This window comes from Galendromus occidentalis, unplaced genomic scaffold (genome assembly GCF_000255335.2).
Source record: "Galendromus occidentalis unplaced genomic scaffold, Mocc_1.1 scf7180000076295, whole genome shotgun sequence".
NCBI lineage: Eukaryota > Metazoa > Arthropoda > Arachnida > Mesostigmata > Phytoseiidae > Galendromus > Galendromus occidentalis.
Window position 1 is genome coordinate 434,286 of NW_003804284.1, and position 11,732 is coordinate 446,017.

Sequence of the window (11,732 nt, forward strand, 5' to 3'; positions counted from 1 at the left end):
TCGTAAGCATAACTGGGCTGAAGCAGGATTGCGCCTTGGTTATCATTCCACAACGTGACTGGCCGTTGAATCTCGTTCGGGAGAAGCTCTCGAACATTGAGCAGCCACTTTATTTCCTGACCAGCGGCTCCACCAACGGTGGGCTGTTTGCGACTATTCCAAGAGATGCACGCGCCTGCGAGCAGGAAACAATATCCCGTCGTTGATTACCGACAGTCGTGACGCCCGCCCCAATCGGCATCACTGAATGCTTCCATGGGTTTGTGGTCGGCACCGGTGAACTTCGGATGCAGATCCTTGCTACCCTTTAGATAACGGATATTCTCTTGAGGGCCGACCAGTGTTCTTTCGATGGGCTCGAGCTGAACTTGCTGACCACTCCGACCACGAAACAAATATCGGGACGAGTGATCTGGGACAGATGAATCAAACACCCCACTGCCTCACGGTACGGCTCTACGCAAGCTCCGTCGTCTCCCTGATTCTCGACTGGGTCAGATCTCTTGTCCAACTTCCATTGGCCTTGACACAGGTTTCGCAATATTTCGCGAGCCCAAGGTGTTTCAGCGGGAACACATTCCCCAGTTCTGAACGTACCTCCTCGAACAGCGCCGTACTGTCGGTGAAAATCAGAAGATCATCGACGTATACGGACAGGAGGAGGATCCTGCCGTCCTTATGCAGGTGGTACAGACACGGATCGGCTGCACGGTACATGACAATTCATCGCCGAAATCTCAACGCCGACTCCTCAACGCCGGATAGCTCAACGCCGAGACAACTCAACGCCGAGACAACTCAACGCCGAGACAACTCATCGCCGGACAAGCTAAAGCCGGGACAACCCAGCGCCGGACAATTGATCGCCGGTCAACTTAACGCCGAAACTTAGCCTGCTCAGGATGTTCTTTGCGCGAATATGATGCTCTCAGCTCAGATCAGATGCGGTGTTCCTGCTTCGTCATATTTATGTCATTTTATTCTAACATAACCCCATGACAAGTCTTAAGCGTAGAATCTAGGACGGCCAGAACCTCGGCAGTGTTCATCGACCACGTCCACTTAGGTACTTTTTAGCGAGCTTTTTCCGATAAACACGCAATCATTCAGGGTTTCATGAGGAGAGTCTTTGCGCACCCGCGTAAGTATTCGACTACCGTAAACGTGTGGAAGTCATTGACTCGTTTCAACAACTTTTTGTCGATGTCCGCGTATTTTTTCGTTTCGCTGGTGCTTCGTTGCCGGCTTCGAATCTTGCGAGAAGCAGATCTCGATGATGTTGAACTTACCTAAGGCCATCCATGAAGCGCCCTAGGTTTGGGTGACTCACACGCAACTCAGTCTGCAATCTCCTGTGGGCGGCTTCCGCGTAGTTATTCGTACGGGAGTCCCCAGTGAGAGTGCGAGAATACACCGACCACATAAACGGAGGAAACAACAGCTGTCGCCGGACAACAGAACCGTCGGGGAGGACATGGAGAAGTGAGCCCACACAATAATTATCCTCTAAATACTTGAGAGCTGGCATCAGCTCCTGCGGCAAGTCAATTGCGAGCTCAGCTATCGCGTTGTCGAGGAGAGGGGGAGGTACAAACGCGAGAGCTGCTATCATCCTAGCGCTAAGCGAAAAGTTCCCATCCGTACGATACCGGCCCAGCAAGCCGAGCTCGCCAAGTTTCTTCTTTAGACTTTGAACAGGATGAAACAAGCATTCATCGATCCGCGCATTCGGGAAACTGCAACAAAAGCTTTGATAAGGCCCTCGTAGTCAGTTGAGATGGCGAGAGGAGCGAACGAGGGCCAGGCTTGGAGGATGAGTTCGATCATCCGAGAGTACGATGCCTGGCTTTTATCAGGCAAGAGTAAACGGGTATCACAAAGTCACCGCGTTCTGCGAGAATCGCTACGATTTGGCAGAAACATGGTGGTGGCAAACTAAAAGTACCATCCACATATTTCTTCTTAAATGAACGATCCAATCACCGACTTGAGACCGTTTCGGTACTCGGCAGGACCAACTTCGCAGCTCTGGTTGACCTCTCGATAACTCCTTCGATTAGTGGCAGCGGGGTCTCCTGGCATCCCAGAGTATTCCGCTCCAGAGCAACTCTGTTCCTCGCCACTTCGACCGCTGCAGGGTCGGGCTCATCGCTATGAGGACCCATGACTTCGAGGACTTCTTGAGTCGAAGCTGAGTCGAAGTGTGTAATCGCACTTTGCAGTTTGTGAGATACTGATATCGCCAGCCTTCGCACTCCGCACCAAGAGCGGACTGCTCGCTTTCTTCATGCTTTGCACGAGAATCAGAGCAAACACACGGTCCTTGAATCGTCTGGGAGAACCTATCTGTGTACTTAGCTGTGTACGGCGTTGAGTTGACCGGACCCGACAGGTTCTCGGCGTTGAGTTGACCAGCTCAATCAATTGTCCGGCGCTAGGTTGTCCCGGCGATGAGTTGTCTCGGCGTTGAGCTATCCGGCGTTTAGAAGTCGGCGACGTGATTTCGGCGACGTGATTTCGGCGATGAGTTGGTCGGCGATGAGTTGTCTGTGTCCGCCCGGGAAGATATGCTCAGACGAGATAAGGGGGAATACTCGGCAGGAGTGCGCCTCGCTCCGCATCCCCGGACTGAAGTTCGATGTTTCCAGAATTTGGAGACGTTCGCCGCGCGGTGGGATTGTGGCGCCGGTTTCGATTCATTACGTTAATCAGTCTTTTTTCCGTGATGAACGGCTCGCTCCATGACCCCTGAAGATCATCGAGTCAGCGCATTGAGCACTCCGGAAGTATAAGCATATCAAGTCGATTCGTTTCCCGAGTATATCCATAGGATACTATTCCTCTCGTAGGAACGACGATGTTTCGAAATTTGTGGGGTCGAGAATCTACAGAGAAGACAATAGAGCTGAAATTACCGGACCTCGGTGTGAGCAAAGCGGGCCAGAAGCTGACCGAGGCTGTTTCCGAAAGTTTCGTGCTACCAGGATTCGGATGGCTGCGAAAGACAAAGGTCGAGGCGCCTGACATCAAGGTTGAACTCGGTGAAGGCGTCATCGGATCGGAGTCTCGGAAATCGGAAGAGAAGAGCAGTGGACTCCTAGGGAAGTTGTTCAAGCGATCGGAATCCGCTCCAGAAACAACAAAGAAGAAGGAGACCGCCGACACAGGACTTCTGGATGGCTTCTTCGGAAAGTTGGGCCCGTCGAAAGTGGAGAAAGTGAAAACCGAAATAAGACTGCCTGAACTGCCTGAACCGAGTGAAAAGAGTGAAACAGTCGTCTCGCGACTCACCGAAGAGAAAACAGGTGAGAGAAAGTTGCACAAATGCGTTGACCGGGGTAATCTCCAGGCTCCTGAATTCTCCATCAATGGTCTCAGTCGTGACTCGTGAAGCAGCAAACTCTCGCTGATCCACGGCGTCGCTCCTTGCGCCCGCGTGAAGTTCGGGGAAAGACCTGTCCCTCGTGTCCGACGCTGTGCGCTTCCTCCTTCTTGTCTTGGGTCCTGACCCCTTAGACCCCGAGCGGGTTTCGACTCGGTTAGCAGATTGGGATTCCCTTACCCAGTCGTCTCCGAGAACTCGGAAGCGGAACGACGCGGAAAACGAAGGCTTCCCGCGTTCCTCCCTCGATCCAAAAGCGCTCGGTTCCCGGTTCTAATATCGAGCCGTTCAAGCCCATCATGCCATGAAATACCCTCTAATCTGACTTTCCTTCCCACAGCCATCCAATCTGGCTGTACCATATGGAAGAAGAGAGTGTTGACCGCTCTTGGTGCCTTGGCAACAGTGGCCTTTGCATTCGCTGTAATGGGTAAAGTGTCCAATCCTGCGTTGGTCCCAGAAAAGAAGATGGATCTGGATAAAGCGATGGGCCCAGGTATCTAGGGTCTTGAACTCTTTCAAAAGCTCGATATTCACAACATAATGAGGCGAGGGAGATGGGGCTACCGTCTGCTCGATGGGGCGTTGTAGTTCCCCTTCGATTTCTTGTTCCCAAAGGGGGAGGAGCGCCGGATATCCTAAGGCTCCGGATATCGGGCAGCTCTGGTGTACATCCCCAAGTCATGCTCCCTTTTTCTCCTTCCCCTATCCCTGCACCCGAGCTGTAATGCGGACTTCGTTTGAGCTGCCACAGAGCCCACACAGAGCTGCCCCCATATCTCTTCCGATAATTATTTCAGTACTTCCTGCTCACACGCGTCTCTCTCGATGCAGGTGCTCCTTCCGGCGGCCTGAGCGGCGGGAAGTTGTCCGGGGGCGGAGTAATCGGGAGCCTTGCGAGCGGAGCTCTGACGGGGGCTTTGAGCGGCGGTCTCGGAGGCGGGAAGATTCTCGGGGGCATCGGCGGTCTTGGTGTAGGGGCACTCTCCGGCGGCCTCGCAGGAATCGGTGGCGGAAAACTTACTGGGGGTCTCAGCGGCGGAAAGCTAGCCGGTGCTCTGAGCGGTGGGAGAATCACCGGCGATCTCGGTCTTGAGAAACTCAGCGGTGGCCTCAATAGCGGAACACTCACTGGCGGTAAACTCCCAGATCTGAAACTCCCTGACGTCAATCTGCCGGGCGATAAATTGAATGCCGGGAAACTTGCTGGAGGTCTCGGTGCGCGTAAGCTCAAGGGTGGTTTAAGCGGTGGGAAACTCCCCGATCTGAAAGTGCCTGGAGGACAGCTCCCCGATCTGAAACTTCCGGCAGCGAAGCTCCCCGAACTGAAACTCCAAGGTGGTAAACTGCCCGACGGGAAGCTTCCCGACTTGGAGCTTTCAGGTGGGAATCTTCCTGGTGGAGGACTTCCCGATTTAAAGCTACCAGGTGGGAAACTTCCCGATATGAAACTGTCTGGAGGAAAGCTCCCCAGCGGGAAACTTCCTGATTTGAAACTGCCAGATGGAAAACTTCCCGATTTGAAACTTTCTGGTGGGAAACTCGCCGGCGGGAAACTTCCTGATTTGAAGCTCCCTGGGGGTCGGCTACCTAGCGGGAAACTGCCCAACTTGAAGCTACCTGGTGGTAAGCTCCCCGATATGAAGCTTTCCGGAGGGAAACTCACCGGTGGGAAACTCCCCGATATGAAGCTTCCAGGAGGGAAGCTCCCCGATTTGAAACTTCCGGGGGTTAAACTCCCAAGCGGAAATGTCCCCGATTTGAAGCTACCCGGTGTTAAACTCCCCGATACGAAACTCTCTGGAGGGAAGCTCCCTGGTGGAAAACTTCCGGATTTGAAGCTCCCGGGTGGTAAACTCTCCGACATGAAGCTTTCTGGCGGGAAACTCCCTGATCTGAAGCTGCCAGATGGGAAACTTCCCGATGTGAAACTTTCCGGGGGGAAAGTCGCCGGCGGAAAACTCCCTGATCTTAAGCTACCGAGTGGTAAACTTCCCGGTATGAAACTCCCCGGCGGGAAACTATCTAATTTGAAACTGCCAGATGGAAAGCTTCCCGATGCTAAACTTTCTGGAGGGAAAGTCGCAGGCGGAAAACTTCCCGGCTTGAATCTCCCTGATGGCAAGCTATCTAGCGGGAAGCTCCCCAATTTGAAGCTCCCTAGTGGTAAGCTCCCCGATACGAAACTCTCTGGAGGGAAGCTCCCTGGAGGAAAACTTCCTGATTCGAAACTGCCAGGTGGTAAACTTCCCGATGTGAAACTTTCTGGAGGGAAGTTCGCCGGCGGAGAACTTCCAGATTCGAAGCTCTCTGGTGGGAAACTACCCGGCGGGGGACTCTCCGATTTGAAACTTTCTGGTGGTAAGCTCTCCGGCGGGAAAATTTCGGATCTGAAGCTACCGAGTGGCAAGCTCCCCAATGTGAAACTTCCGCGAGGCGAGCTCCCCGGCGGTAAACTACCCAACATCGAAGTCTCTGGTGGTAAGCTCCCCAGCGGAAAACTTCCCGACTTGAAGCTACCTGGTGGGAAACTTCCCGACTTGAAGCTACCTGGTGGGAAACTTCCCGATATGAAGCTCTCTGGTGGTAAGCTCCCCAGCGGAAAACTCCCCGACTTGAAGTTACCGAAAGGGAAGCTTCCCGAAATGAAGCTCTCTGGTGGTAAGCTTATCAGCGGAAAACTCCCCGACTTGAATTTACCGGGAGGGAAGCTTCCCGATATGAAACTCTCCGGTGATAAGCTCCCCAGCGGAAAACTCCCCGACTTGAAATTACCGAAAGGAAAGCTTCCCGATGTGAAGCTGTCTGGTGGTAAGCTCCCTGGCGGAAAACTCCCCGACTTAAAGTTACCGGAGGGGAAGCTTCCCGATATGAAATTCTCCGGTGGTAAGCTCCCCAGCGGGAAATCACCCGACTTGAAATTAGCAGGTGGGAAACTACCCAGCATGAAGCTCTCTGGTGGTGAGCTCCCTAGCGGAAAACTCCCCGACTTGAAGTTACCGGGAAGGAAGCTTTCCGATATGGAACTCTCTGGCGGCAAGCTCCCCAGCGGGAAACTACCAGGCTTGAAGGTACCGGGCGTGAAGCTTCCCGACGGGAAGCTTGCCAGTGGTCTCGGGGCAGGGAAAGTCACCGGAAGCTTGAGCGGTGGGAAACTCGCTAGCGGAAAACCAAGCGAAGGGAAGCTCTCTAGCGGAGATCTTAGCGGTGGAAAACTGTCGGGCCTTGGAGGCGGAAAATTGAGTGGCGGCTTGAAAGGGGGCAAACTCTCCGATGTGAAAGTTCCGGGTGAGAAGCTTCCCGACGTGAAACTTTCTGGAGGTAAACTTACCAGCGGGGAGCTCTCGGGTGGGAGACTCACCGGCGGGAAACTCCCCGATGTCAAAGTCTCCGAGGGGAAGCTCTCAGGCGGGAAAATCGGCGGTGGGAAATTCACAGGGGGTCTCGGAGGCGGGAAGCTGACTGGCGGCTCAAATTGGGGTGAACTTGGGAAATCGAGCCGCGGAAAACTTGAGGGCGGCTCCGGCGGTGGGAAACTCTCCGACAGTGAGCTCAGCGGGGGCATCGGGAGCCCGAAACTTGGAGGTGGTTCTACCGGTGGGAAAGTTCCGGGTGGGAAACTTAGCGGTGGTCTCGGCCGCCCGAAATCAGACGGTGGAATCGGCGACAAGAAAAAAAGCAGCGGCAAGCTCTCTGATGGGAATGGCTCCGGTGGTAAAATCCCTGACGGCAAACTGAGCGGCGGTCTCGGTGGCGGGAAAGTGCCTGGAAATCTCAGCGGTGGGAAACCTGGTGCTGGAAAAATGCCGGGTAAACCCCCCGGTGGAGATCTCCCGGGCCAGAAACTCCCTGGTGGGGAAGCCACAGGCGGAATCAGCGATGGGAAGCTCCCAGACGGAGGACTGAGCAGTGGAAAACTGACGGGGGGTTTGAGCGGCGGGAAGCTCAGCGGTGCTGCCATGGCTTCGAAAGCTGCTTCTGGTTCTGCGAAAGACCCCAAATTTCCGCCGAACTTCAGTGATAGCAAGGATTCGAAAGCAGGAAAAGGTCCCTCGGGGTCCAGCGACTCCAAGACAATGGAAGACGATCTGCCGAGAAATGGGCCCGAAGGCTCTGAGAATTTCAATCGAGGGGAGAGTTCCCCGGGGCTCGGAAATCCGAAGAGCTCAGGTGCAGGAAACAGTCCCTCCGTCCGCAATCAACGCAAGAATTCCAAAGGGGGAAAGGGTTCTTCAGGATCCACTGATCCCAAGAACTCCGCTGCAGGACACAGTCCCTCGATACTCAATCATCGTAAGAATCCCCAAGGAGGACAGGGTGCTCCGGGATCCGGCGGTCCAAAAAACGCCGGTGCAGGAAACATCCCCCGGTACCCAATGATCGAGAGAATTTCGGAGGAGGGAAAAATCCTTCAGGATCCAGCGTTCCGAATGCGGCAGAAGACTCTAAGCTGAAGGCAGGATCTGGATTTCGCCGGGATCATGGGGCAGAAAATGCTCCCTCGGCGTCGAGTGAGACCAAGAATCCAAGAGGCAGCAGGGGACCCCTGGGACACAAAGACCCGAATTCGGCGAAAGACTCCGGCGGCAGTCCTGGCGACGGTGAGACCCCCGGTGGCGGTAGACCGAGTGGTGGAGGTCTCGGGAAACGTAAGCTCAACAACGGCCTTGGGAGCGGAAAATTCAGCGGAGGCTTCGGCGTCGGGAGCGCCAGCGGCGCACAAGCCGGCGGCGGTGTCGATGGCGGAAAACTGAGCGGCGATTCCGAGGGTGGAGAAGTCAACGGTGGTTCCGGAGGTGGAAAACTATCCGGCGCTTCCGGGGGCGGAAAGCTGCTCGGCGGTGGCGGAGTGAGGAAGATCACCGGCGGCCTGGGTGGAGGAGAACTCAGTGGAGGCTTCAGCGGAGGCAAAGTCGCAGGCAGTGCCGATGGAGGAGAATCAAGTGGTGGTCTCGACGGAGGTGACTCCCTCCAGCAAAGTAAAGAATCCCCAATCGGCGGGGGAGCGCCTGGAGCACCGGGGAACACCGCATTCGCGGATGGTACCATGAAAGGGACGGGTTCCAAGGCCTCGGGCGGCTGGTCGTTGGGAGGCTCCTGGCTAGCGAAGGCTTCTAAGCTGGCGAAGGATGCTCTGGGCGAGATAACTTTCAGAGATCCGAGAGAAATGATAAAGGACCGATTTAAAGCAATGGTGGATCCCACAGCAAGAGATGATTCTGGATAAATAGAAGATTTGATTTTGTAACTTCGGATTTCTATCTGATACAGGCGATCTCTTTCTCTTTGAACACGCCGTCCATATACCCAGATAGCATGCTGCCGGCTCAACCTTGTGGCACAAGCTCAACTCCAAGGTTGTGGCACTGATAAAGCGAAACTGGTGGTGAACGCGTGGCCTCTCAGGTGGGTGAGACAGACGCGATGCTTGCTCGTCAGGGGCATAATATCGACAACACACGAGGCGCGATCTCTGTGTCTGACTGCACACTGAGGACTTCGCCTGCACAACCGGTGTCTCTCGAGCGCGTGGGAGAATTCTTTCCCGATTCCGGAGAGGCGAGGGTCAGAGCTAGTCTTGCCTGAAGGCGCCCTCGGAGGAATGTGGTCGGATGATCCTTTCTTCGAGTCCATCATGGTGTTGATGAATGCTTGGGCGTTGATCCTAAGGAGAACGTCTGCGTCTGCCATCGGGAGCCGGTCGAAGTTATCCCTGGGGATGATGTCAGAGGTTATCTCCCATCTCCGGCGCTCCTGCTTGGATCGAACAGGGGCAGAGCTATCCTGTTGCTCTCGTGAGAATGATTCCATCCCATCCGAGATCGGTCTTGACAACCTCGGGGCAGGAGAAGAGATGAGCCTGAAATCTGTGTGCAGCTCTCCTCATTCCTTACGAACGCTCCTTCCGTATGGATACGGCCAATGGTGCAACAATCTCGCTCAGCCCGTCCGACGATGCCTCGGCTCTTTATATCCATTTACTTCCATAGAATTTCTCCGCAGAGCTGGATCGATTGGGCCGGTCGAGTCTGCTCGCACACGCAACAAGCGTCAGAGGGGGAGGAGCAGGGACTGCGCGCGAAAACTCCGGGGTTTAGACATCATGTCCGCCTGCTAGACGTACAACAAGATCTTTCCAGTCGAACTCAGTCTCGATTCAATGCCATCGGCGCATCAATATAGTTCGCAGAAAAGGGACCGAGCTCCGAAGATGGGGCGGTCCTTAGAGAGTTTCGAGAAGCCGCTTTGACTCGAGGTTACTTTCCCGCCCCGGAATGAAGCGAGCGCTTCGAAAAGCTTCCAGATACCACAGTCAGGAAATTTCGAGTAATCTCAACAGGTGAACAGCTCTAATGCCAAGCTGGTACTGCATTTCTCCTTCATCCGTGAGAAACTCTGATCTGTAGATCCGCATCAGCTGGAGCAGGCATCTCACACTTGAACCTCAGTCCGCATACTTCCATTCGTCTTCGCGCGTTCTCAATCTCATCCTCGAGCTCTGTTTCTCATGAAGGCGAGCGGGTGTACAGCAAAAGGGAATGCGACTCCTTCGCCGTATTCAATAGAGGACTTGCTAGGCATAGAGAGGAACTGGAGTCATTGCTCTGTCAATGTCTTTATTGAGACGACTCATCAGCAATCATCAGTGGTTCAAGCCGAACGGTTCGTGATACAGAAGACTCCATCTCTCACGCTTCTTAACAAGACTCCGCCTTGCCCTCGAACGAAGGCAATGACGTTCGAGAGAACGTTGCCCGTCTGAAAGGTTCCATGATCATTAGATTTGAAAACCATTGTCCATTGGGTTCGAGACTTTATACCGAGGAGCGTCCCCGCGAATCCTCGTCGAGGAAAGGAGTTTATATAGGAACCGCTCCCGAGGATCGAAGGCAAAATTGCTCAAACATGAATGAAATCCGCTCGTCGCGGTCGATCTGGGGGCAAGCAGAGCGGAGAGTCCATTTCGAGAATGGCACAGCCGGTCATTGGATGGAATACCATCAATACGCCAAATGAATGCGATAAATGCACAAGCCCATCCCGAATGTGCCGATGTCCGGATGTTTTTTCTCCGATTATTGTCTCCAGACCAAGAGGCGGACGGAATATCACTCACCGCGAAATCAAGTTGAGCCCTGCTCAAGATCATGATGGTGTTTTTCGTGAGAATCAGCACTGCCCTTGTGTTCCTGTGTAGATACGGAAGGGGAGACCAATTAGAAATAGGAAGAATCCTCCATGGCTCGTACAAATCTTAGAAGAAAAATGGCGAGGAAGCGAATCCATGGACAGCGAGATAGCTCACTTCTGAACGAAGCTCAGCTTGGCCAGCAGTCCGCAACTCCTCTTGAAGACAGCATTCTCGTTATTTTCCTCACACGTAGCTCTGTCGGCGAGGACAATTTCCGTGCTGGAAAACGGGTCGTTCAAATGAATGCAACATGCCGGTTATATGGTTCCCAATGCTCCCAAGATATGTACATATGTGTGCTCGATTTGGACGCATGGTCGCGATGCTTTACTTTTCCTCCACTCTTCTCTGGAGCATTTCGTATTCCGCGGAGATGTTGGCGCGAACCTCGTCGATGTGTCCTTTGGGGGATAGCTTTTGCAGGAAGGCTAGTGTTCTGTTTCTACTGATTCCGATGCTGCTCTGAACAACCCTGCGAATGCAACCTGAAAATTTTGCGGGATAAGACCATCCGACCACAGGAAAGCGAACTTAAAGCAAGCTGGGAGCTGGCCCGATTGCGCGACTCCCCGTCGGGAACTTCCCCAAGACCCGGTCGGTGTCCTCGGATCGAGGCGAAAGGTTGGAGTCGAATATATGTGGAGGCAAGTCATGCTTCTCCATTTTCATGGAGGTTGACCTACTGAGTGCGTTATCTGGTAAGACGGTCGTCGTGTCCTCGTCATCCGGAGTTTCGGTCGTCGACGTCGCGTCATCTTGAGCGTCGGTCGTCGACGTCGCTTGATCCTGAGCGTCGGTCGTCGATGACACTTCATCATCAGCGAAAGTCGTTGTCCGTCCTTGAGCAGCCGCGAGGGCGAAGACGAGGTACAGAACCACCAGAGCACGCATTGTATCCGAGATGAAACACTGCTTTCCGGACACACATTAGATTGAGTCTTTTATAGCAATTCCCCCGCGGCGAGGTATAAGAAAGCCTCCTCAGGATTAGGATAATCCTTTCTCGCCTTATCGGTATTAGGACTTTGAGCATCGATTGAAGGCGACAGCTCCGATAAGAACTCGAGGATTTGCGGGTAGGATCGGCGATTCATTGCTCCCGCGGAGGGCTCTCCGTGACCAGACATTACCCTGAACTAAGTCCAGGGGACCCGAGAA

General features: G+C 54.0%; 2 protein-coding genes across 3 annotated transcripts; one reads left to right on the forward strand and one right to left on the reverse strand.

Moving 5' to 3' along the window:
• The first annotated feature begins 2,857 nt into the window (after positions 1-2,857).
• On the forward strand, positions 2,858-8,609 carry LOC108865114 (neuroblast differentiation-associated protein AHNAK-like). The gene is made up of 4 exons (XM_018641790.1): positions 2,858-3,305; positions 3,723-3,878; positions 4,217-7,675; positions 7,798-8,609. The coding sequence occupies exons 1-4, from the start codon at positions 2,858-2,860 to the stop codon at positions 8,607-8,609; spliced, it is 4,875 nt and encodes a 1,624-aa protein (XP_018497306.1).
• Positions 8,610-9,980: 1,371 nt separating this feature from the next.
• Positions 9,981-11,513, reverse strand: LOC100899451 (uncharacterized). Of its 2 annotated transcripts, XM_003738684.2 has the most exons (5): positions 11,258-11,513; positions 10,906-11,059; positions 10,689-10,793; positions 10,500-10,572; positions 9,981-10,141 (listed from the first exon to the last, which is right to left on the reverse strand). In XM_003738684.2, exons 1-5 carry the CDS (start codon positions 11,463-11,465, stop codon positions 10,034-10,036), a joined length of 648 nt encoding a protein of 215 aa, XP_003738732.1. In that variant the 5' UTR covers positions 11,466-11,513; the 3' UTR covers positions 9,981-10,033. The 2 variants fall into 2 exon arrangements, with proteins under 2 accessions (XP_003738732.1, XP_018497310.1); XM_018641794.1 differs by having other exon boundaries at positions 10,124-10,572.
• Positions 11,514-11,732: the final 219 nt, after the last annotated feature.

Bases quoted from the DNA above. Each gene is read 5' to 3' on its own strand.
- LOC108865114 (XM_018641790.1), top strand. From the start codon at position 2,858: ATGTTTCGAAATTTGTGGGGTCGAGAATCTACAGAGAAGACAATAGAG. The intron at 3,306-3,722 runs GTGAGAGAAAGT...TCCTTCCCACAG, and splicing joins ACTCACCGAAGAGAAAACAG to CCATCCAATCTGGCTGTACC. The intron at 7,676-7,797 runs GTAAGAATCCCC...AAAATCCTTCAG, and splicing joins TCCCTCGATACTCAATCATC to GATCCAGCGTTCCGAATGCG.
- LOC100899451 (XM_018641794.1), bottom strand. From the start codon at position 11,465: ATGCGTGCTCTGGTGGTTCTGTACCTCGTCTTCGCCCTCGCGGCTGCT. The intron at 10,794-10,905 runs GTAAAGCATCGC...CCCGTTTTCCAG, and splicing joins CAGAGAAGAGTGGAGGAAAA to CACGGAAATTGTCCTCGCCG. The intron at 10,573-10,688 runs GTGAGCTATCTC...GTATCTACACAG, and splicing joins AAGCTGAGCTTCGTTCAGAA to GAACACAAGGGCAGTGCTGA.